At 46.0% G+C, this 22,828-nt stretch overlaps 13 protein-coding genes across 13 annotated transcripts; 7 read left to right on the forward strand and 6 right to left on the reverse strand.

Annotated features, from left to right (window-relative positions):
- Positions 1–827: 827 nt before the first annotated feature.
- Positions 828–2,740, forward strand: SJAG_04785 (serine protease Psp3). The gene has a single exon (XM_002175830.2). The coding sequence runs from the start codon at positions 1,228–1,230 to the stop codon at positions 2,521–2,523; it is 1,296 nt and encodes a 431-aa protein (XP_002175866.1). The 5' UTR covers positions 828–1,227; the 3' UTR covers positions 2,524–2,740.
- SJAG_04784 (astra associated protein 1 A) lies at positions 2,677–4,359 on the forward strand. The gene has a single exon (XM_002175829.2). The coding sequence runs from the start codon at positions 2,969–2,971 to the stop codon at positions 4,064–4,066; it is 1,098 nt and encodes a 365-aa protein (XP_002175865.1). The 5' UTR covers positions 2,677–2,968; the 3' UTR covers positions 4,067–4,359.
- SJAG_04783 (ubiquitin-protein ligase E4) lies at positions 4,293–6,801 on the forward strand. Its single transcript, XM_002175828.2, has 3 exons — positions 4,293–4,458; positions 4,517–4,621; positions 4,675–6,801. The coding sequence occupies exons 1-3, from the start codon at positions 4,401–4,403 to the stop codon at positions 6,012–6,014; spliced, it is 1,503 nt and encodes a 500-aa protein (XP_002175864.1). The 5' UTR covers positions 4,293–4,400; the 3' UTR covers positions 6,015–6,801.
- SJAG_05341 (mediator complex subunit Srb6) lies at positions 4,333–6,747 on the reverse strand. Its single transcript, XM_002175827.2, has one exon. It carries the CDS (start codon positions 6,654–6,656, stop codon positions 6,237–6,239), a length of 420 nt encoding a protein of 139 aa, XP_002175863.1. The 5' UTR covers positions 6,657–6,747; the 3' UTR covers positions 4,333–6,236.
- Positions 6,736–8,888, forward strand: SJAG_04782 (hypothetical protein). Its single transcript, XM_002175826.2, has 2 exons — positions 6,736–7,021; positions 7,134–8,888. Exons 1-2 carry the CDS (start codon positions 6,841–6,843, stop codon positions 8,015–8,017), a joined length of 1,065 nt encoding a protein of 354 aa, XP_002175862.1. The 5' UTR covers positions 6,736–6,840; the 3' UTR covers positions 8,018–8,888.
- SJAG_04781 (myosin I light chain Cam2) lies at positions 8,077–8,760 on the reverse strand. The gene has a single exon (XM_002175825.2). The coding sequence runs from the start codon at positions 8,662–8,664 to the stop codon at positions 8,233–8,235; it is 432 nt and encodes a 143-aa protein (XP_002175861.1). The 5' UTR covers positions 8,665–8,760; the 3' UTR covers positions 8,077–8,232.
- On the forward strand, positions 8,879–9,771 carry SJAG_04780 (hypothetical protein). Its single transcript, XM_002175824.2, has 2 exons — positions 8,879–9,461; positions 9,516–9,771. Exons 1-2 carry the CDS (start codon positions 9,073–9,075, stop codon positions 9,598–9,600), a joined length of 474 nt encoding a protein of 157 aa, XP_002175860.2. The 5' UTR covers positions 8,879–9,072; the 3' UTR covers positions 9,601–9,771.
- A 274-nt stretch (positions 9,772–10,045) lies between these two features.
- Positions 10,046–10,757, forward strand: SJAG_05340 (ubiquitin conjugating enzyme Ubc14; the record flags this gene model as incomplete). Its single annotated transcript, XM_002175823.1, has 3 exons — positions 10,046–10,090; positions 10,168–10,374; positions 10,539–10,757. The coding sequence occupies 3 exons, from the start codon at positions 10,046–10,048 to the stop codon at positions 10,755–10,757; spliced, it is 471 nt and encodes a 156-aa protein (XP_002175859.1).
- Positions 10,315–12,091, reverse strand: SJAG_04778 (alkyltransferase-like protein Atl1). The gene has a single exon (XM_002175821.2). The coding sequence runs from the start codon at positions 11,971–11,973 to the stop codon at positions 11,431–11,433; it is 543 nt and encodes a 180-aa protein (XP_002175857.2). The 5' UTR covers positions 11,974–12,091; the 3' UTR covers positions 10,315–11,430.
- On the forward strand, positions 10,732–11,361 carry SJAG_05339 (tfiiic subunit sfc7; the record flags this gene model as incomplete). Its single annotated transcript, XM_002175822.1, has 1 exon — positions 10,732–11,361. One exon carries the CDS (start codon positions 10,732–10,734, stop codon positions 11,359–11,361), a length of 630 nt encoding a protein of 209 aa, XP_002175858.1.
- Positions 12,092–12,524: 433 nt separating the features above from the next.
- Positions 12,525–17,057, reverse strand: SJAG_04777 (STE/STE11 protein kinase; the record flags this gene model as incomplete). The annotated part of the gene is made up of 1 exon (XM_002175820.2): positions 12,525–17,057. The coding sequence occupies one exon, from the start codon at positions 17,055–17,057 to the stop codon at positions 12,525–12,527; it is 4,533 nt and encodes a 1,510-aa protein (XP_002175856.2).
- Positions 17,058–17,755: 698 nt separating this feature from the next.
- Positions 17,756–19,465, reverse strand: SJAG_04776 (hypothetical protein; the record flags this gene model as incomplete). Its single annotated transcript, XM_002175819.1, has 2 exons — positions 17,756–19,405; positions 19,448–19,465. 2 exons carry the CDS (start codon positions 19,463–19,465, stop codon positions 17,756–17,758), a joined length of 1,668 nt encoding a protein of 555 aa, XP_002175855.1.
- A 979-nt stretch (positions 19,466–20,444) lies between these two features.
- Positions 20,445–22,460, reverse strand: SJAG_04774 (hypothetical protein). Its single transcript, XM_002175818.2, has one exon. The coding sequence runs from the start codon at positions 21,713–21,715 to the stop codon at positions 21,338–21,340; it is 378 nt and encodes a 125-aa protein (XP_002175854.1). The 5' UTR covers positions 21,716–22,460; the 3' UTR covers positions 20,445–21,337.
- Positions 22,461–22,828: the final 368 nt, after the last annotated feature.

Here is a 22,828-nt window from a genome sequence, read left to right on the forward strand (position 1 = left end):
TCTTAATATGATTTTTGTTTTCTTTTTTCTAACGTACAAAACAACCCTATTCCACCTCCTTCAATCGCCTCTCAATCTTTGTATGGAATTATTTTATTTTCTTTTAATTTCATTTTATTAATTTATAAGCCGATGCGCTCCATCCCGCCTTATTGCGCGCATCCTTATTAACATTAAAATGTTTTCATCCCGTAAATCAACCGCTTTAGTATCGCTTTAATCGGTTATCGTAAACAAAAAATGACGGTTCGTGGAATAAAGTCTACTGAACAGTCATGTGCTCCATTTTATTTTGAAGGTTGGTAAGCATTTTATTTCACGCATAATTATATTACAACCACAATGATCCACCGCGTTAAAACGCTTTATGTATAGATAGTCATAGGAATACATTTATAATTAGGTGGAGCTGAAGCAACGTTGACGCACTCTTTTTTTATTTTGTATAGCTAACATTCTACTTACATAAAGATATAGCTACTTACTTTTTTTAAATATGTACAAAATTGGTTGAACCAAGCTCTGGAGCTTTAAGTAACCGTTATTCTTTTAAATAGTGAGTCCGTCAAACGGTAATCCAATAATACCATTTCTCCGCTCGCTCTGTAAACAAAGCTAGTTAATTACCTAGGTTAAAGACTAAACCCCAAAACCATTTACCTTCTTGCACTCCTTAAAAAAATGAATTCAATGAACACAACAACGTTTCGTTCGATTCCCGCACGCGTCCACTTTTAATGACACAATTCAGACTGCGCGCTCCTCATATTGCGCGATACTGCCACCTCATTCGTTTCTTCTTTGTTTACATGCATAATTATAAGTACAAAACGCATATAGCTCATCAATTGCTGTTAAATAAACAAACAATGGACCTGAATGTTTGAAGAAAGGCACGCCCCTTATCAGTCAAAATTATATATATAGGGGTACAATGGCACCCATTTTCAGCATCAACGAGTCATCCTCTCCTTACTCTCTTTACACCACCAAGGAACACATTCTGACGGATAAATCGTGTAGTCCGATTTACGTCATATAGTTAAACTACACGTAAAGCCTCACGTCGTAGACAGTCACCAAATACACAAGGCAGATTCCTCTGAGATTCATTGTCTTAATACACAGTAACACACGGATAGCCTCTACTTTGTGCGCTACTGAAACTTCCTTTCTTTCAACACCTATTGACCGCTTTCTCCTGTTAGCGGATTTTTCTGTCTCTATATGAGAATCAACTTTCTTGCTAAGGCGTTCTTTATTGCCCAAGCTTTTGCTCTGGGCAGCGCCGTGAATCCACTTCGTCAGTTCTTCCCTGATGATCGTTCGGGCGCTGGAATCCATCCCGTCGACAGTCTCCAAAACTCTGGCTCTGTCAATGCCGAGTTTGCAGCTCAGAACTACATCATTGTCTTCAAGAGCCATGTTGCTGATGCCGAAATTGAGAAGCACGAAAACTGGCTCCAAAGCATGCACCAGAAGCGCTCAATCGACTGGCATGATGTGACGAACTTCGTTATCAAGCACACGTTCAATATTGGTGATCTCTTCCGTGGTTATGCCGGAAAGCTGGCTCCTTGGTTGGTTCGTGAACTCCAAAAGCACCCTGACGTGCTTCTTGTAGAGCCCGATCAAGTCATGCACGTCAAGGAGGAACGCACCTTGGCTCCCTGGGGTCTGGCCCGTATTTCTCACAAGGAGAAACTCAACCTCGTTACTTTTACTCGTTACCAATACGATGAGAGTGCTGGTGAGGGTGTCACCGCTTACGTCGTCGACACTGGCATCAACACCGAGCATCGCGATTTTGGTGGACGTGCCGTTTGGGGTATTACAATTCCCACTGGTGAGCCTGATGAAGACCAGAACGGACACGGTACCCATGTCGCAGGAACCATTGCTGGTAACACTTTTGGTGTCTCTAACAAGGCCAAGGTGGTTGCAGTTAAGGTTTTGAACGCTGAAGGCTCTGGTCTTGTTTCCGATATCATCAAGGGTATCGAATGGGTCTACAAGGCGTCGAAGAATGACACAGAGTCCATCTCTTCTGTTGTCAATATGTCTTTGGGTGGTGATGCTAGTGTTGCTCTTGACACCGCCGTTTCTGCTGCCATTCAACAGGGTCTGTTCTTTGCTCTTGCTGCCGGCAATGAGGCCCAAGATGCTTGCCAAGTTTCTCCCGCCCGTGTGTCCACTGCTATGACTGTTGGTGCTATGACATGGAAGGATGAGGTTGCCTCTTTCTCCAACATTGGTTCCTGCGTTGATGTTTTTGCCCCTGGTCACTATGTTTTGTCCGACTGGATTGGTTCTGACTCGGCCTTCATGCTTTTGTCCGGTACTTCTATGGCCTCTCCTCACATTGCTGGTTTGGCCGCTTACTTCACTGCCTTAAACCATTCCTTGGCCTACAACCCTGCTGCTCTCAAGGCACACATTCTGTCTGCTGCCACCGAGGGACTTTTGGATAATGTCCCCTCTGACACTCCCAATTTGCTTGCCTACAACCAGTACGAGGCTTAATATGTCTGTACTATTGAGAAATGCCCTTTATACGAAACCTGTGACGAAGTTACGACAAATTGTCAGAGTACCTTTACCTGACACGATCATGCTCAGGCCTTGTGCTTGTTAGTCATAATTAATGCTAGTGAATGAAATGTTGTTTCTCAGTCCAGCCGATCTGTTTTGGACAGAGTCAGTCGCTGTTGACGAAGAACGAATTTTTCCCTTCTTTACACCATTGAAGTTCTACTATGTAGCGCAAATATTATTGCTAAGTGGGTGTTTAAGCTTCATGCAGGGCGCCCACCAAATAATGTGTCTACTAACGATTTTTCGCTTCCACTGATAAACAACAAAGTGTGCGCCTTCTCGCGTAGCCGATGTGCGGAGTTCTTGCCTTCATTGCTAAATACTGGGAAAGCGAGTGTCTCGTCAACACCACGGAACAAAAGTTTAAACATTCATGGTAGTCCCTACACCATTTTTTGTGCTACGTGGTCATTTGAGCAGCGTCACCAGCCTGTCGTTCGTTTCCGATGGCATTTTGTATTCAGGTGATGCCAATGGATGGATGATTTGCTGGGATTTGTCAGTGATGCGACCAACCCATATTTGGCGAGCTCATACGAAAAGCATTCTCGGTGTCTATGGGTGTTCTAGCGAAGTCGTTTGGACTCATGGTCGGGACATGCAGGTTGCTCGATGGCATTTAAATCCTCCGACAGGGGGCTCACATATACCACTTTCATTGTTGCATGCCATCCAACAAGAAAAAAAGAATGATCAGCAATCCTCGTCTTCTTTGACGATAGTTTCCTCTGTTCACAAGGGGTACTTCTTCCAAACCAATAATCTCACTTTTTGCTCATTCGCTATATCACCTGCCGCCGGCTTACTTGTTGTGCCTAACACTGTAAATGCAGAGCAATTGGATGTGTATGCTTTGAACGATACCTCTGACAGTGATCGCAGGGACAATTGCGGTAAACGGCTGCAGCACGCATTGGAGCCGAAACCACAGATTGAAAAGACAGGTGCTGTGATGTCAGTGGCATTGCATGTTAAATATAATAAAGTCGTGCTTGTTGCCGGCTACGAGAGTGGACATGTCGTTCAGTACATTGCTGATGTCGATGCTGCCCAGAAAGTGAATGTTTATTTCCAGCAAGTTTGGCAGGTGATGTATGCAGAGAAAGTTCACAAGGAACCAGTGTTGTCTGTTGTCTTTGGTAATGACAATGGTTATTTATACTCGTCAAGTGCTGACGATTACATCGTTCGACATACCATCTGTCTCAGCAAGGAAACGCACACAAACCCCGAGTCAATGAAAACCGGACATCCTGGTCAACAGTGTCTCCGCGTGCGAAGTGACGATAAGATACTCGTGTCTGCCGGCTGGGATGGCCGTGGTCGCGTGTACGGAGCTAAATCTCTAGCCAAGCTTGCGGTACTAAAATATCATAGTGAAACTTGCAATTGCGCGGCAATTCAACCGGGCTCAAACCTTATTGCTCTCGGCAGTAAAGACAGTCGAATATCACTTTGGCAAATCTACTAGAACGAATATTGACGAAAAAAAATGTTTCGCAAAAAACGCTACAACGCTTATAAAGCCATCTTAGTCACATGCAAATTTATTATGAATTTTTTCCTGCGTTACTGCAGTGTGCTCTTTCATTTCGCTTTCTAATCTAGCATGTCCCAACAAACGATCTTCTAGTTTTATATGGCATTCTGTGATGTTTTTCCTTCACAATTCCTTTTTTTAATTTTTGGTACAGCTACATTCGCAACGCGCCCAGTCCGCTACCACCGACCACCACACCAGCAAACACTTGAAGGATACCTAAACGACCTAAAAACAGGTCTCTTTTTACACATCTCGATATCCCATGTTCTGCGCTATTAGTGGAGAAGCTGTCCGAGAGCCGGTCATTTCTCGAGTTAGTGGTATGTTGATTACGCGCAATTTTTGTTCGGCGTTACTCCCCATACTAACACTCACTAGGAAATGTATTCGAGCGTCGTCTTGTAGAGCAGCTCGTTCAAGAAAATGGAAAAGATCCCATTACACAACAGGAAATGTCTGTGGATGATCTGATACCCGTTAAAGGTATGTCCTGAATATGTCATGTCACTCTCATCCGGTATATTAACATTTGAAAGCTTCAAAGATCGTCCAACCCAGACCGCCTTCGGCAACTTCGTTACCCGCTCTGTTGTCTTTGTTCCAAGAGGAATGGGATTCGGTTGCTATTGAGCAATTCCGGCTGCGACAAACTCTCTCTGAAACTCGCCAAGAATTGAGCTCTACACTTTACAAGCTTGATGCTGCATACAGAGTCATCTCACGTTTGGAAAAAGAAAGAGATGAAGCACGTGAGGCGTTGTACAAGTTCTCTGAGTCGTTAGGCGGTCGAACAGCAGTAGCTGGTACCCCTGTAGGCATGCAGGTTGATACCGAAGCTGCTGCTGCTGCTGCTTCTATAGCTCAAACGGGTGGAATTTCAAAAGATAATCTACGTTCCATTGTCGAACACTCGTTGCGTGAGCTTACACAGGCTCGTAAAAAGCGCAAGTTTGGCAAAACTTGGGTTACAGCTGATGCAGTAAAAACCTTGCTTGCAGCAAGCACCCAAAACTTACATAACTTTCCCAAAAGTGAGCAGGAGCAACCCGTATCTGACATCCTTCCCAACGGTGCACATCCCGAAATTGTTTTGGTGCGTCGGGGTCAAAATGTCTCATGCCTTAACTTGAGCACTGCTTCCGTAATGTGTCACTTTGAACCGAAGGCAGCTGCTTGTGCTTGGTTTGGCGAGACACAAGTTTTGGTGGCAGCCTTGGATGAGAGTGCTGTGTATGTATTTGACTTAAAAGAGTCAGAAACCCCTGTAATACCCAAGTTGACAGTGGCTCTGCCTCGAAATATCCGTTGCGTTGCTGGTCACCCGAGTGGTGCTTTCTTTGCCGCTGCAAGTGACAATGAATGCTATATTTGCTCGAACGAGGGTCCGCTATACACCGTACAACCCGAATCTGTTGTACGAGCAATTGCCTTTCATCCCGATGGTCACTTGCTAGCAGTAGGTGGTGAAAATGGAAAGCTCGAATTCTACCTGTCTGCTTCTGGTGAGCTTGCCACGACTCTTGGCCCACAGGCAGGCTCGATATCTCAGCTTAACTTCGCTGAAAATGGATACTGGTTGGCGACGACAGACACAACGGATAATATTTCTATATGGGATCTTCGCAAAGCAGTGGTTGCACATACTCTCAAAGCTAGCTCTGTGCCGGTTAACATTGCCTTTAACCTTTCGTCTCGGCTTATAGCTGCCAGTACCAGTGCTGGAGTTGACGTTTTCCGCTATGAAAAACCAAGCAAGAGTTGGAGCCTCGATGGCACTGACGCAACAAAATCTGCGCTTTCGGTGTGCTGGATTGATGCAGAGCAAGCTTTGCTTTGCGGTTCAAAGGATGGTTCATTGTCTTTAAGAAAAGCTTAGGCTCATACCTCCGATGATACGTTCTAAAAGTCTCCGATAGCTTTGCACTCCTTTAATGTATTACGAACAAAAATTTACTACAAGTACAGCAGGAACTACACCCGATCTTTACCGATTCTGTGATTGCAAAATTCATTCGTTAATGATCGTTATTGTTGCTCGTACATTCCCCTTATTTCAATACTTGAGCTTTTGTTATATAAATGAACTTTCATCTGTTTTTTAATCAAGCTGCTCCTTTTGTTCAGATGGCTTGAGACCGATATTTTGAATTCGCGTAAGCAACTCTTTCATCTGTTCCAGGTTAGTCTCCGTGGACGGCAGCTTTGGTTGGCTTTGGCTGATTGTTCCTGTCAGCCAATACTGTTTCAGTCGGTGTGCAATCGTAAGCAATTCCTCAACGGCACGTATAAATGAAGTTGTATGACACTCAATCTGATAAACCTCTGAAGCAATTGTGTTTTTTTCCTTTCCAGCATTGCCAGCAATGTCAATAAGGTCTTGGAATCGAGAGAGCAGCGTTTGTGTCACTGTTTCGATGGAGTTTTGAAGCGTGACCGTCCGCTTAATTTGTCGAGCATTGACTGTTTCTGATGTGCTTTGCACAACTTTACGGCCTCCTGGCGCAATAGAAGATGCCATAACAAACTGATTTAGTTCTTGTAGCAATAACTAGGAATGCTACAGCTCGCCTTAATATTTAGTGAACTGCACAGTGGTGCAAGCATTTTCGTTGAAAATTTGCGTCCACTTTGGATGACCGAAGTGCCTGTCACTTTTCGATATTCAACTGCTAGACGAGTGCTTAGCTTAATTTGGAGACGGCATGTCCTCGAATGGATTGAAATATGGTCTAAACATCCGAGGAAAAACTGCGTCAGCTTCTCGAAAACCGGGAATTACTTTTGACGATGATTTCGACGAGGACGATGAAGAACCAGATAGACAAACACGATCAAGTGTCAGATTGGAAGAACCAATTGTAGAACAAGAAGTGGATTCTTCTGGTATGTGTCTGTTCAAGACAGATTGTCTGAATTTATTTGCGACACTACGCAGGTAAAATTCGACAGTTCAATGTCATCTCAATCGTATCTGAATAATGTTCTAATCAGCTAGTTTACGGTTATGATGAGTACTACGATAGCATGAAACAAGTGGAACGGGAAAAGGAACAGAAAAAAAAAATGGAAGCGCAGGATCGCCGTCCAAAATATATGGCTGACTTAATAGCAGCCTCAAAAACACGGAAGAGGGATTTATTATTGGCAAAAGAACGTGCTCTAAAAAAGCGACGTGAAGAAGAAGGTGACGTAGATGAAGCTTTTGTCACGACAAGTTACGTGAAACATCAAGAAGAAGTGTCAAAAGAACTTGCAGATCAGGAGGCTGAAGAAGCTAAATTGAAGAGTTCTGGTCGTGGTCTTGAGCAGTTCTACTCTAATATGCTTGAGCAGCAAGAAGAGCAGCATCAGGCTGCTGTTCATGCTTCGATGAACCGGAATGCTACTTCTTCTTCAGCAGATATTCTCGCATCGAAAAAGAGTGATAAGGAGTTAGCTGAAGAAGCAAGGAAACGCGGGCTGCATGTTGAGCTGAACGATGAAAATGAAATCGTCGATCAGCGACAAATTTTGAAAGCGGGTTTGAATACAAGCATTGGAGCCGTCAAGCATCCCAATGAAAATCAAAGAGACAAAAATGCGAAACCTTGGTTTGAAAGGAAAGGCGGCCGTAAACATTACGAGTCTCGATCTTCAGCTTATTCTACCCAGTCGTATTCATCAACGACTACTGCTCTTGACATGCGTGAGCAAGAGCGTCAAGCACGGCTTAAACGTGAGGAAGAAGAGCGGAGGAAACGGGAAGAGATTCTTCGCACACATACTTCACATACAACGACGCAAGCACAAGTGCAATCGGCTCGTGAACGTTACCTTCAACGAAAACGACAGCAGCAACAACAGCAGGGAAATGTTTCCGGCAACGGTGATGCCAAATAAATTGTATGATAAACACATTTACAAAAAACAAGGGGATCCACCAAAAATGTCGAGAACAGATCTCCCAATCCGCCCGCCTCGCACCCTTTACCTATAACGTTATGAACAATTCATTTCTATGCGATCCTTTTGTCGAAAGCCCGGTCTATCCCGAAAGTACAATATTGATCATATCTTGTTCAACATAATCGTACACATTCATTGGCGTGTCGTATCTACTTGGAGAGAATTTTGATGACAAACTCACGGTAGTTAAAAGAGCCTGTATTGTTTGGATCCGCTTCTTGAATCATTGCCTGAACTTCTGCCGTAGGGAGTTTTTCACCCAAGTTGGTCATATACTCGGCAAAACGACTTGTTTCAATCATGCCTGTGTTGTCACGGTCAAAGACAGCAAAAGCTTTGATGAACTCGTCCTCTGATTCCACCTGACTTAATTTTTCAGTCATAAGATCTGTAAACACCTGTTTGTTGATCGTGTCGCCATGTTTCTGGGAAAAGTTTGTGAGCTCAATATCTGTGATATTAACACCCAAACTACGGAGAACAGAACCAACGTGGCTAGTGGGTATAAGACCATCGTTATCGATATCATAGAGGTTAAAAGCCTCGTTCATTTCATCAATTTGTTCTTTAGAGAGAGACATCGTTAAATGTGTGTGTGTGCGTAATTGTGTGTGTCGTTCCTGGATGGTGAATTTAAGCAATGAGGGAAACAGGTACTCGAGGTATAAACCTTGTCTTTGTTGATATATGTGGGAGGATGCCGTTTGTGAACGTTGAACTGGTGGAGCACTTTTGGTGGTGAGTTTTGATCAGATGTCGGTTTCCCGCAGTTTTAACCAATAACAAACGAATAAACAAAAATCGCGTATATAAATCAAACTTTAACGGAAACAAGCTTATCAGATAATCTGTTGGACCCGTCCACCTGAGCCGTTATGAGCGCCGTTTAACGATTTAAATCAATCGATTTAAGCACCATTTTCTTGCATTCTCCAACAAGTACAACATACTTTTTTATTTTTTTTGGTTCCTGTTCTTCGGGCTGTGAGATGGGGTTTTATCCGTTGAAGAAAAAGGGTGTTTGTTACACGCCGGAACAGTGGTTGCATTACTCTAATTACAAAATGAACGAACAAGAAATTCTTGAACGAAGATTTGCGAAAAGAGAAACTCGACACCGTTCTCGGCCATTACCGTCGACTCCCGTTGAATCGCGTAGACAACGTATCATTGCTCCTGTGCCGCAAAAAGCGAAACATGTTCACCGAAAACCCTGTCCTCCCCAAAACATTGAGAAGGACGTCAATAGACATGCGACTGGAAAACAACAACTCGTCTCAGAACAATCCTCTAAAGGCTTAATATCTTCGTGTTCGATTTCTCTGGCCCTATTCCGAAAGTATCCGATACTAGCATATGCCAGTTTTGTCGGAGCAGTGTATGTGTATCTGTGAATGACTCTGTTTTTTCTGTTACTAATACGTATATTTAGGACTCTATTTACAAAAAACAAGTGGACCATTGCAGCACTTTCCTTCATTACTGGTTATGTTTATTCGGCTTTTTCATCATCATAACAATTAACAAGAAAGAGAAGCGCTCAAGTATGTGTCTCTTTCATTCTCAGTGTACTCATGTGCTCCTTCTGTTACATTCAATCTCTCATACGTATTCCTTTTATAATTTTGTTACCTGTTTTTGACTCACATATCTCCAAGTGTATGAATGAAATGAACCTATATATCAAGTAGCACAGAGAAATGAATTTGTTATTTCTTTCTTTCTTTCTGTTAACATCTAAGAGACTCTTAAACAAATTCATCACACAAACTCTTTCAATTCTGTCTGCAACTGTTCCGAGTCAAGAGTCCATCTTTCAAATCATATAACTGTTCAGATCTGTAACCTTTGTTGCAATCATCTCAATTTAACGAAAAACTTACCGCAGAAGCCCTTCCCCTTATTCCTTCATCTCAAATCCACCGTCAGTATTCCTCTTACTCACACACTTATCCTCCACCCATGGCAACTGCACCTTCTTCAGCTACTACACGAAGAATTAACAAGGTTTGTGCATATAGTTGGAGGAGATTATTGCTCATTCTCTTTGTAAATTTGATTTCTAATGATATTGCTCTAATTAGGAATTGCAGGATTTGCAACAAAACCCCATCCAAGGTATCCAAATCACTCCTTCGGAAGACAACCTTTACGAGTGGACCGGCATTATTTCTGGACCAAAGTCTTCGTGTTACGAAGGTGGAAAGTTCCATTTTCGTCTGACAATTCCTACCGAATATCCTTTTAAACCGCCCGTGTTTTTGTTTACTACTCGTATATATCATCCTAACGTAAGTGAAAGAAATTTAATGGAAAGAAAGCACTGTTTGCACTACAAGCTAGGTGGTAATGTCCACTGTAACACGTTAATCATTTTCTAGTTTTCGGGATTGTCAAATTTTCCGCTTTGTAGACCTTTTCCATTGCTTAAAATTTTTTCTACTAACAATACAAGGTGGATTCAGACGGGAACGTCTGTTTGTCTTCGCTGCGACCCCAAAACTTTAAGCCTAGCATTCGGCTTCGCAGTGTGTTGGATCAACTTTTAGGCTTGCTCGTATTGCCTAACCCAGAAGACCCTTTGGTGCCCTCGATTGCAAGCCAGTACACGACCGATCCAGCGTCATTTGCAAAAATCGCCCGTGACTATGTCCAACACTTTGCCAGAAAGTAGCAGGTTTGCAGACGAGAACGGTGCTAATGATGAACTTGTTCAAACAAGTGCAAGTTCTGTAACTGAAGAAAACAATCATACCACTAGTGAGTCTGCTGACGTCTCGGATGCAGCACAAAACAGCAATATAACTGATGAAGATAATGACTCGTACGAAGATGTCGTATTTGATTTTGGCGCGAATAATACCGACGTCAATATGGCTGAGGACATAACAGTCCTTGGGCTTGATGAAGAACATCCTATTATTCGAGTTGGCGCTATGGTTTTTCGAGGCACTTGGCATCACACTATAGGTACAGATTTACATGTTCCTGTTCGTACAGATGGTAATCTGCAAACACGAGACATTTTGCCCTCATCTCGACATCTGGTCTTGGAACAAATTCGGTTAATTCCTAAAGGCAGCAATTCAAAAAACGCTGATGCAGACGCCACGTTGAGCGGTATTGTTTCTGCTTCTACAAACGAAGCAGAAAGCGATATGGCTGTGGATACTCCTGATGGTCAGATGAACAATGAGTCTAAAAATTCTTCACTCTCTCAAGAAGAAAGTTCTAAAGATGATGAAACGCATTCTAAAATGTCTACGACACAAGATTGATAGTAATATGGTTTAAAAGTCATTACTGTTTATCTCATAAAACAGCGGTGACACTTATTGTTCATGTTTTTACTCGTTTCGTTGTGGTTCATTATTGTCTTTCGGGTTATTCGGTGAAGCATTATTATCCGTGTACTTCTCCATGCATACCAGGCTTTTAGGACTCCACAGATATTGAGAGAGGCTGATACGATACTCGTTCATACTGCTCACATGAACTTCTACTCCTTCTTCTTGTAGCCGAGCCTGTTGTTCTACGATACCGGACTTTCGATCTCGAGGTGACAAAACTCCTCGACTGCTAATGACTCTGTGCCAAGGAACATGTGTATCTGGATGTAAAAATTTAAGAGCTTGACCAACGTGTCTAGAGTAGGTAGGCATTCCAATGAGCTTTGCTATGATGCCGTAAGTGCACACCTTTCCATATGGAATTTCTTCGACAGCATCATATACACGCGCATAAAATTCCGCCATTGATAGATTACCCATGGTTGAAGTTGGTTTTGCGTCAGGTAGAAAAATAAACAAAAAAGCCAAGAAAGACAGATCCTGTTTCGATATAGTAACACAAATAAATATTGATAACACATGAGAAAGGAAATACGGCATTTCAATCTTACAGTAGCAATTTAGAGCTAAAGATCAATTTCCACTACAAACCGCCCGAAAACGCATGAAACATTGAATAAATACAAAGTATAAGCACACTAAGAGTTCACTTCTGTTTACGAATTTGCCTTGTTGGGGCTCTTATTAAAGTATATTAATAGCCCGCGAAGAAACATATTGCAAAGTCGTAGTTCGAGCCGGGATCCTTAGAAAAAGAAAAGAAAACGTAAAGATAGCATTAATACATAAGGTGAACCCAAAAAAAAGAAAGGCATCGACAAGTCCAAACGAGGGAACTAACAAAAACTAGAAACAAGGAGTAAAACGAAAGCCATTTACCTTGGGTGAAAAGAAATGGTGAATGAATAGAAAAAAGGGAGAAAAAATGAGATATAGACGGAAATGGAAGCATACACGCACCACTAGCAGCAGCATACACAAAATAAACAATCGTAAACGTGTAAAAAGGTGATAGGATAGAACCCGTAAGCATACACAGTCAAGGGGATATCAGAAGCAAAACAGTTATCATCAAAAAAAAAAAAAAAACATTAAACGCCAACGGGAATCGTTTCCTCTAACGCTTCCTGATTAAGAAGCTCGGCAGGATCATCTCCTGGCTCGCCACAGGCGACGATTCTAATTTCCTCTATCCAAGCGTCATCCAAAAGTGCCGCAGCAGTAGCACGCTTTGGCGGCTCGGATTCAAAGCACCGACGGACAAATGCTTGTCCTGCGGCAGACAGTTGCTCGTCGGGTGGAATACTCGGGGTGCGCAGACAAGCAATATGGTACATGAGTGCCCATTGATTATCAAGCTTAGGCCATGGTGAAGCTCCCGTGGCCATTTCAACAATAACACATCCTAAAGACCAAATGTCCTCGGCACCGATAATGTCTGAACGTTGACCGAGAATTAACTCTGGAGCCATGTAAGTAGGCGTTCCACGGAGCATGTCAGAGGGAAGCCGACTATTTGCAGAAGTCTCGGCAAGACATCTTGCGAGATTCGTCTTCACGGAGGGCGGCGCATCACCAGGCACGGTGATTGTTGACGAACCGAAGTCAGAGAACTTGATAAGACCGTTTCCGTCAAACAGTATATTCTCAGGCTTAATGTCTCCATGTACCACTCCTCGTGCATGCATATACGTAAGAGCTTCAAGCAACTGGATGATGTACACCTGAATCACAACTTCATCTTGGATGCGCCCGTACCTTAACAACTCTGCCAATGAAGAGCCTTGACACAATTCCATAAAGATGTTGACCTTGTCACGATGGACTTCAATACCATAAAATGATACAATATTCGGATGATCCAACATGCCAAGTACCATTGCTTCATCTTTGATTCGACTAACGACAGAGGGTGAAGACTGAAGGTCGTAAAGACTAATTACCTTAACGGCCATCAGATCGCCTGTATCCAGGTTCACACCTTGATACACCGTTCCAAAAGTACCCGATCCAATTATTCGTCCTTGCTGCCAACGCATAGTGATATTGCTTGAAGAAGATGCCAATTGTTTGAGATGCTGATTCTCCTGTATCGTATCGTCGAGCACTCGACCGACAAACTGAGAAGCACGGAGATAGTTACGTCTCCGTTCTTCAACCTCATTAATGCGCATAAGCATCTCTTCATTGACGAAAGCAAGCAGCTCAGCATCCGTGAACCTCTCACATTCTTCTGCATTCAAAGATTTGTTCAGCTGCTTTTGTTCTTGCTCGAGACGTGCTGCAAGTTTGCTCTTAGCGCCAAAAATATCCATGTGATACAACAATAGGCTCATGCATTTGCCAACACTGCTACGAAGCACCTCAAAGGACTTCTCGTCCAACAAAAGTATGTTTGAACCACGAGTCACAACCATGACAAAATCAAGGGCAGCAACAGCCCAGCGGAATGTGTTTCGATCAGCAGGCGAGCAATCCTCATACACAAAACTGACCCAACTAATAGCCAACTCGAGCATCTTCTTTTTGACCATCTTCAACCAATTATTGTCCAAGATGGAAAGACGCAGCAGCCGTTGCGAAAAGTCGATGGCGTAAGAAAAGGTATAATGAATTAAGTTTTGGCAGTCAAGGTTACGACAACGAACCCGCAATATTTGGACACTGTCCATGAGGCTCACAGACAATTTGACGGCCATCCTTTTTATTTTAGTCAGTTCGTGGTTAATGATTTGAGAACTTGCACGGGAAGGATTAACAAGACATATGGTATCATTGGAAAGCTGCTCAAGATGGTCTTTAAGTGCTCGTAACCGATCGCCAGAAACGTTAGTGAGAAGACGGACACAGTTCACGGGAACGTGAACGGCAATATCGGGCAAGTCAACATTCACTGTACGACCTCTCCACACGACGGACGTTTTAGGAGCAATAACGATCACGTAAGGAACGCTATCTGCATCAGCCGAATAATCACCGACCAAACAAGACGTGAAGACAGAACGTAACAATTTCTGCTTGTCTGCGAATGCGCCGGGAACGATGTAGTATGCACCGTCCTGCTCAATAGTCGCCGTGTATGCAAGGACATGGCCCGAGTCAACGAGCAAATCTAGAAAACGGTCGGTACAAGACTCTTTCACGTAGAAATCGCAGGCATTTTCAAAATGGCGCTTCAACAAACGCGTAAACGACATGAGCTTACGGAAACGCACCCGCACATTGTCCAGCACGTTGCGAAACCAAGGAATAAGAATGTCATCGTCCTCCGGCAAATCTTCAAGCTGTTTTTGGTATTGTGGAATAACATTAGCCATCAGTTCACTTGCCAAACCGGTGAACTTTTCCGCCATTATTTTTGAACCGTGCTGTATGTACGGACAAACACTGTTCAGAAACTCCCACTCATCACGTAGAATTTCCGGCTCTTTTAAGAACACCATAACAGAACCGCTACGGAGTTTCCAGTGTAAGAGCCTGAAATACATGTGCAGAGCAGGCACTAAGCAATTCTGCAACGAATCGGTAGACTGAGCCGGAATTTCCAGTTTGACGAGAGGGTCCACGAGCTTACAGTACCGTTTCAAAGCTTGGACGGATATGGAGATGGTACTCCGAAAATCCTCAAGCATAGAATCAATGTAGTACACGTTAGTGCCTCGAATTTTCTGCACATAAGAGAGGCGGAGACGCAAAGCATGTTCAGTAAGTTGCATCGGGAACGAAATTAAGGAGAGATACTCATCAATGCATAATGACAAGCCATATGAACTTAAAGCAGCAGAGTTCCCTAGAACCGTCAAACCAACTTTGTCAAGCATGGTGTACAGATCGCGCATAATCTTTAACTCAAAGGTACGCTTGAGACCAGACTGGCGCGAAATACGCTCCACAAAAGAGCTGTTGGATAACAGACACGAAGAGGTGGATGAATCCGCAGAGGAGCGACGAATGACGTTGAGATCATTGTTGCCAATCCATTTTCTCAAAATGGAGATTTGTGTGCGCACCCATCGCACGCAAACTGAGTAAGCCGTCAGCACATCGACCTTGTTTTGAAACGTGTCAGACGCGTACACGGGATACTCTTTGGCAATCTGTGCGCGAGAAGGATAACAATCCTCAAACAACCGCAACTCGTCCAACACCTGATCCACAGCATCAACGCAGCACGATGCTACGTGGTCAGGGACACACCGGAAATTGAGTACTTTCGTAAGCACACCAGCCAAGCTCGAGCGCGTAAACTCCAGCTGAGCCTGATACGACTCAACAGACTGGCGTGACAACCAACAGCGTATTTCAAGCCACAGTTGGTGCTTGTAGTCAAAGCCTGACTCCGCATTGGCTGCGGCGCTCTTGTATAAGCGGATTTTCTCGCTGCGCATAATGTCACCCGTGATGACGGCAGTAAACATCTGATGCCACTCAAGACGTTCGTGGTTCTGAGGGTCGGCAAGAGCCAGATTGCTGAGCTGTGAAATGGGCAACATGGACAGCGAGCCCGTGAAATCAAGCAGTTGAGAGTCGTCATTGTCTGAATCAGAGCCCGTGTCGCCATTGAGCTGCCAGGACATAGATTCATCGGTGCTCGAGCGACGGGATGAGGGACATCCAACAGCACTGCCGCTCCCCTTCCGACGACACTGGCGATGCTGATACGACTTGAGGGCGGACGGATGAAACTGTTTTCCGCGGTCGTCGCAGGCGCGCTGCTGCAGACGGCCCATCAAAGTGGGCGTAAGCACAACATTGGACGACGAGGCATGCGACGAGCGCCAGAACAGATCCTCGCTGTTACGGCGAGTTGTGAAACAGAACCGCGTGTTGTGCGGCTCCGGTGAGTGAGAAAAGACCGGCGAGTCTTCGACAACCACCGCATTGGTGGTACGAGGCGAGTGACCCGTGGGCTCGAGGGCTTCCATCGACGAGCGGCGCGGGACACCACCCAACGGGCCCATCGAGTATGGTGTCCGAAAGTCTTTCGGAAACTGCGGGATACTGCACCGGCGAGAAGGACGATTCAGGTGATCGTTCAGACCGGCCACGGACGGTGGTGCTGCTGCATTAGCGCTCCTTAGCGGCGGGCAGCAGCCGCAGCAGCCATTTTGCTGCTGCCGTTGCTGCCCCGAACGCTTGGCCTGGACTGCATCCTTGTAGTAAAAGAGTTCGTCGGACGAGCCGCCACTCAGTAGAGACTGTGAATCAAGAAGAGGGGATGAAAATGCACTGGACGTGTTTCCACTGGAGGACTTGACATCGGCTGAGTGAGAAACCACGTCGAAAATGTCGACCGTTTTTGAAACCTTGGTAGTGTCGTAACCATTAGGCGACAGAAATCCGTCTGTCTCGGAAACGTTTGTGCACAGGTCGTCTGCTGCAGCATACACACTTTCAGGCCGTCCAGAGATGAGGTCGGTGTTTGTCAGCGCAGGAGTAGTCATAGACGACACGGCTGGGACAGAACAATCCAGAGGGTGGCGATCACAGTCGTCAGAACGAGCGACAGATGCAGCGAACAGCGAGTCTTCGGACTCGTCCGAGAGTGCCAATGGAGGTGAAATGTCGTTACAGGGCGCATCTTCCGTTGGAATTGCGCTGTGGCCGGAGAGGCCACGTTTCATGGCAAAAAAAGAGCAAATTGGGGGGGAATGGAGAAAAAGTAAAACAAAACTCAAAGGACTGCGGCAAACACCACTGAGTTTGTCGTCAAAAACGACCTCGGGAAGGAGAAGTAAGGGAAATCAACTTGACCAAAAAGGTGCAAGGTGCGCGACAAACGTTCTGCGCAGAAGCCAGAAGGACTGTTGAAAGGGATGTAGAGCGCTGCGAACAAAGACGCGAGACGGATGCTAATTAACGGAAACCAGTGGCAATCTCAGCGATGCCTGGGGACGTAGAGTTCGATCTAGGAGACACGTGGGTTAAGTGGGGTGTGGGGCAGACAGGAGGGAGGCCTTTGGGTGGTGGATAATACCCTTTTATGTAATGAGCCGCGCCCCAGCAATAACAGCAATCGGCGGTGTAAGGGGAATGGGAGCCGATTAACAATGGAAAAAGGACAGCGAATCACAGCGCAGCATGCGCGCATAAACGAACAATGTGCGATCAGGGACAGCACGCGAGAAGTGGGGGCGGGACACGGTGATCTGTAAGGAAGCCCAGCGAGGAGCAACGAGACGAAGCGAAACGCAGCGAGGAGCAGCGAGGAGCAGACCAACCGCCAGGGATTCACGGCTCCAGCGCTGTGCTTCCGGGCCCTCGAGTTGGGCGATGCAACGCAGCCTGTGTGCTACACCCCGGTACAGTGCAGTAAATGTGTTTACGTTGCGCTGCAGCTCTTAATTATGCGTTGGTCGAGGTCCGCAACGTAGCGGACGAGTTCGGGGAGCATGTGGGCGTCGAATGGGAGCTGGGACGGCAGGCCGGCTGCCTGCTCAAAGGGAATCTGTGCAGAGATGGCGGTGTAATTCGCTCGACGCGCTTCGTCGGACGACGAGAGTCTGGCCAGCAGTTCTCGAACTCGGTCGGTTAGCAGCGGAGAGGAGGGATCGACGGTGCAGGAAGGGGTGTCGCCGGAAGCATGGTCCTGGCCATCTGGTGTGCCTGATGACGCAGTGTGGGGGGAGTGGGCGGACGGTGATGTTCGGTGAACAGCGGAGCCGTGCTCGGTTAAATGGGTCGAAGGAGAGGCCGGGCCGGACGGTGATTTGCCCGAGACTATGACCCGGTTCGCCGGGTTGGCCGGTGTCGTCCTGCCTGTAGTGGTGGTGGAAGTGAGCAGCAGCAGGGTGTGTGCTTCCTCCCACAGAAGCTTCTTGGGCTCGAGCTCGCGGGCATGCGAGCACACCCGAGAGGCAATGGATTGCACGTGCACCGAGAGCTGCTTGACGAGCTCGAGCTGTCGACGCACTTGCGCGTCAGCGGCGGTCAAGCTCGGCGGAATTGTAAGCGATGGCGACAAAGCTTCAAAATCCGCGTCCCAAGCGAGATCTGTCGAATCGACCGACTCGGCTAGTCGAGCCGAGATCGCCGAAAGAGGGTTTGGCTCGCTGTCGGGCTGCTGCTGCTGCTGCTGCTGCACGTTGGGTTTCACGTTGTCGCGTTCCCTGAGACTCGACGTGACGCGTTTCGCGTTCTCGACACGTCCAGACACGGGACCACATGGGTTTTCGTTGACACATGCAGTCGCACCCCGCACGCTAACCCGTGTCACAGACGTGGCTGCCGCCGCCTTGAGCAAGGGAAAGACCCCTGGGGGCCACAGCAAAGGCAGCGCCTGTGAAAACTCGGCCGAGCTCGCTATGCTGCTGGCACTACTCGTTCGCCGCTGATGTTGCTGCTGCGCCTGCTGCAGATCGCGCGCGTTAGCCGACGCTCCTCCTCCGGCGCGAGAAAAGACGCGCTGCCAAAGCGACACAGAACGGCCGTGACGAACGCTTCCCCGCGTCATGGGCGTCCGTGCTCGTGTGGGGGTTGGCGTGCAGCGACTGTCGCCGATAGAATGTGTGTGCGGGGTAGGGTCCTCAGCCCCGCGGGGTTCCTTGAGGGGGTCCCTGCGGGGTTCTCCGCAGGGTTGTCGAAACTCTGTCGACACGTGGGGGGAAGGAGACGCCGAACCGCGGCCCGTTGCCGCGGTTGTTGATGTGGGGTGTGTTGTGGGGGCATGGGTGCCAAAGAGGTTTGAGGTGATCACGTGGTCGACGCTGGCGGACCGTCGCGGAGCAAAGGACCAGCTGCGTCGAAAATCACCGCTGGAGGAATGCTTGGCAGTGTGGTCCTTGTTGCCGGCGACACGGCTTGTCTGTGCTCGTTGGATGTGTCTGTCCGTATTCCGTCTGGACTTGTCGACGACCAGCCCGTCTGCAATGCTGTTTGGACCACAGGGACTTTTCTCACCATTGGCGGCGGTATCACCCACCAAAACCAAACCCACGCTGGCCGTCGCTGCTGCTGATGCAGCCTGTGCGAGCTGTGCCTGTTAGTACGAGAAAAACACACGGAAATTGCTTACCGCAGCTATTGCAGCCATGAGGTGGAGTGTGTGGAAGAGTTGGGAGAGGAGAGACGCGTGCCTGGCCGTTGCACCGTTAAGACGCGACGTAAATATGGTTGTCGTGGAAACCGAACGGTGACGCGACGCGTCGGCTTCCTTGGGAGCTTCGCGGGGTTACCGCGGAAACTGCAGGGCTTCGGTTAGAGAGACGTGTGCGAGTGGAAGCTGATGTGCAGAATGTGGGGGAAGCTTGTGGGCGAGACGGCGTGGAACGAAGACTTGCATTTGAGCAATGCAGGCGGTGAGTAAAAAGTACGTGACAGTTGCACTCGGCTATTTGGGTGATAGCGTTTTGAGTGCTCTGTTTGATGTATTTAGTTAGTTTAGTTTTTTGAGGTGGTGTCATACTCGGTGGAGCTAGAGCGGCACCGCACTCGTTACAGCTGACGGGGTAGTGTGATGGGGTAGATGGGTGAGAGTTTATGCAGAAGTGCATGTGAGAAAACGCTTCAAAAGTCAGTGTAAGGGTGTCGTATTACTGAAGAGGACGTTCTCTGCTTGAACGATATCGGTTCACGAGTGAGTTCTAGTGTCGGCTGCGTCGCGAATGATACCAACGGCACCTGATTGTTAGCCAATCGAATTTGTTCCCGCGCACTAGTGTCGGCTTTGCCGACACTAGTGTCGCAAGTGCCTGTCGAGCCGAATTAGCAGGATTCAAACAGAAATGTTGCTAACCGGCTTGTTCTGTATGTAGCAAGCGAGCTGAGCACGCAAGCAGCCTCTGTCCATACAACACAGTTGCATTTAGACCTTGATGGATGGGGTCGAATGCGAGTGTCACCTTTTTCCTTATTGTTCGAGTCGAGCGAGGGTTGACGAGAGCGTTACGGAAACGAAGCGACAAAGTTCTGATGCAGCGGAGTTTCGAAAAGAAAAGCTGTTAATTACGGTTCGGGATACGCCCAGTGAATAGCTCGCATATTTATGTCCATAGTAATAGACTGTTAAATCTCTTCTTCTTCTTCTTCTTCTTCTTCTTTTACACAGGGTAATTTATATGCTGCTCATTCGATAAACGAAACTCGGTCTGTCAGCAGCGATAGTAGCTGTTGCAACAGCGTGTATAATACCAACACATTCAAATCAAACTGCTCAGACAGTTTTCATGCAACTCTTTACATAAATACTACGTTACGCAGCTCAATTACTTTCCCTCATTGGGACACTGTCATCGCCCGCCACTTTACGACTTTACAGTGTCTATATTCGCCCCGTGGAAACCGGAAGCCTTGTTCTTAGCATCAATGGTCGGGGTTGATGACACTGTCGTTATAAGCGGTGCTTCATTCCAGTAGACAGCCTTTGAAGACGCTCAGTATGGAATCCATTGATACGAAAATGTACGCCAATTTAGACATAGGAGTTGATCGACGAAATGTCATACCCGGAATTTTGGATTCGTTAAGAGAGAAGCGATCCTGGTTTTGCGCCAGCATTACCGAAGGATCGTCAGCAACCATTTATGACCCAGAATACCTTGCATTCCTTTATGTTGATTTGGACAGTGTTGACTTTGAACATCTGTACACCTTTGTACAAAAACACCTCATCGAATGTACAAATGAGACACTTGCCAAAAATTACTGGGAGATTATGATTCCTGCAGGTGTCTTTATTCTTCCCTACGATGAATACCGTAATCGAGTGAAAACACACGGTGACATGCTTGAAGTAACGAAAGACATGCTGCACTTGGATACCACCTACTATACCATGAAAGAATAATAATGAATGTAACGTGCAGACGTTTCAAAAAATGATTTGGTAGGCTGCGGGAGACACCCTTATAAGTTCGTAGTTTCTTCTTTTATATATCATCGTAGTTATTATTCACCAAAGCTATCGTTATAGGGTCCTTTGACTTGCATTTGATGTGCTCTCCTTTTTGATAAACACAATATCATCCCCATGTCGGTTGACCTTGTCCCGGTATTCTTTGTACGAAAGAACGTAGACACCTTTTGGGATGTCAGTAAAGCGGCCGGTTTCCGTTTCTTTTCTCTGCTCAATGTACTTCTGAACAAAGTACACCCAACTGTCAGAGCTGGCTTCCTCAAAATCGATATGGAGATACAGATTGTACGCAGACCCGTAAACCGTCCAAGCCAAAGCCGCATTCTGAATCAGAAAGCTAATGGCCTTTTTTCCTTCTCGTATAGCTCGAATAGCCATTACAACTACTCCATCGGAATGAACCTCGTCAATGTCCACCGTCTCGCTCATGTTGAATGGGAATAGTATATGTCTTCTGGGTATGTACAAGGGCGGATTTCATAGCTTCTTAAGCGGTCATCTCCGACAATCGTTAGCAAGTGCATCCCTAAGACAATCAGTAAGCCCAACCATCCGTTGCACCCGCACCCAGCAAATGGCCCCTTGAACAAAACGTCAATATATCGAAATGTTGTGTCGTTGCTTTTTGTAATTATCGCCAGTCACAATTGGCGCTCGGTAATAGCGGCTTTCAGATTTCGTGCATCGGGAATTTACTTAGTGAGCCTTTGCTAATGAATAATGTTTGCGACTAAAAAGGAATGTAGTCACTTATTCCAGCTGTTCACTGTGTAACGATAAAGGGTGCCTGAATATCAGTTTAGCTGCGATTGAAAATATTTCGCTTCTGGGTTCTGCCATAAACGGTTTGGTTATGAATTTATCCTAAATTTAGGCGCTAATAAGCTGCTTGTTTGTCATATTGCATATAAAAACAAAAAGAAAAAGAAAAACTCACCAAAGAGAGGTTGCACTATTCATAACTTTAGCAATGTTTCATCGTTTCTATTTGTTTCTTTTGTGTTTAAAAAAATGTTCAATGCCGTATACAAATTCCTCTCTAAAAGAACCTTGTGCACAATCCAGTTCAAGAAAGGCACTGATCCTTCCGAAACTATTACTGCAGTCATTTTAACAAATAAGATGGTAAAGAGGCCTTGGCGCCCAAGAATCAAAGCTTACAATGATCATGATTACTTTATTGAAATTGGGCTTGGCACCCCTGGTTTAACAAGCCTTCTGTGCAGCAGCTGAAGTTGGGCGAGACTAATATGGGCTTTCCGGATTCATGGGAATTATGCTTTTGGGTTATTTCTCTGTCGACGATGAGCACAGAAACGATAATCAGACGAACCTTTCCTTGAAGACACTTTTTGCAACAGCTCAAGTTAGTCCAGCTATTGTGGCCCTTTGTATTCATCCGAAGGCAACCCAGTTCTTGGTGAACTAGATGATGGTGAGAAAGCGGAAGATGTCTTCTATGTGAACAAGCCATGCGAGAGGTCATTTTGCAGTCTTATTGATTACTTACAAGTTGGTCCCGATGTAGTGTTCAGTGTAAAC

The sequence above is a fragment of the Schizosaccharomyces japonicus genome, assembly GCF_000149845.2.
Source record: "Schizosaccharomyces japonicus yFS275 unplaced genomic scaffold supercont5.3, whole genome shotgun sequence".
NCBI classification, from domain to species: domain Eukaryota; kingdom Fungi; phylum Ascomycota; class Schizosaccharomycetes; order Schizosaccharomycetales; family Schizosaccharomycetaceae; genus Schizosaccharomyces; species Schizosaccharomyces japonicus.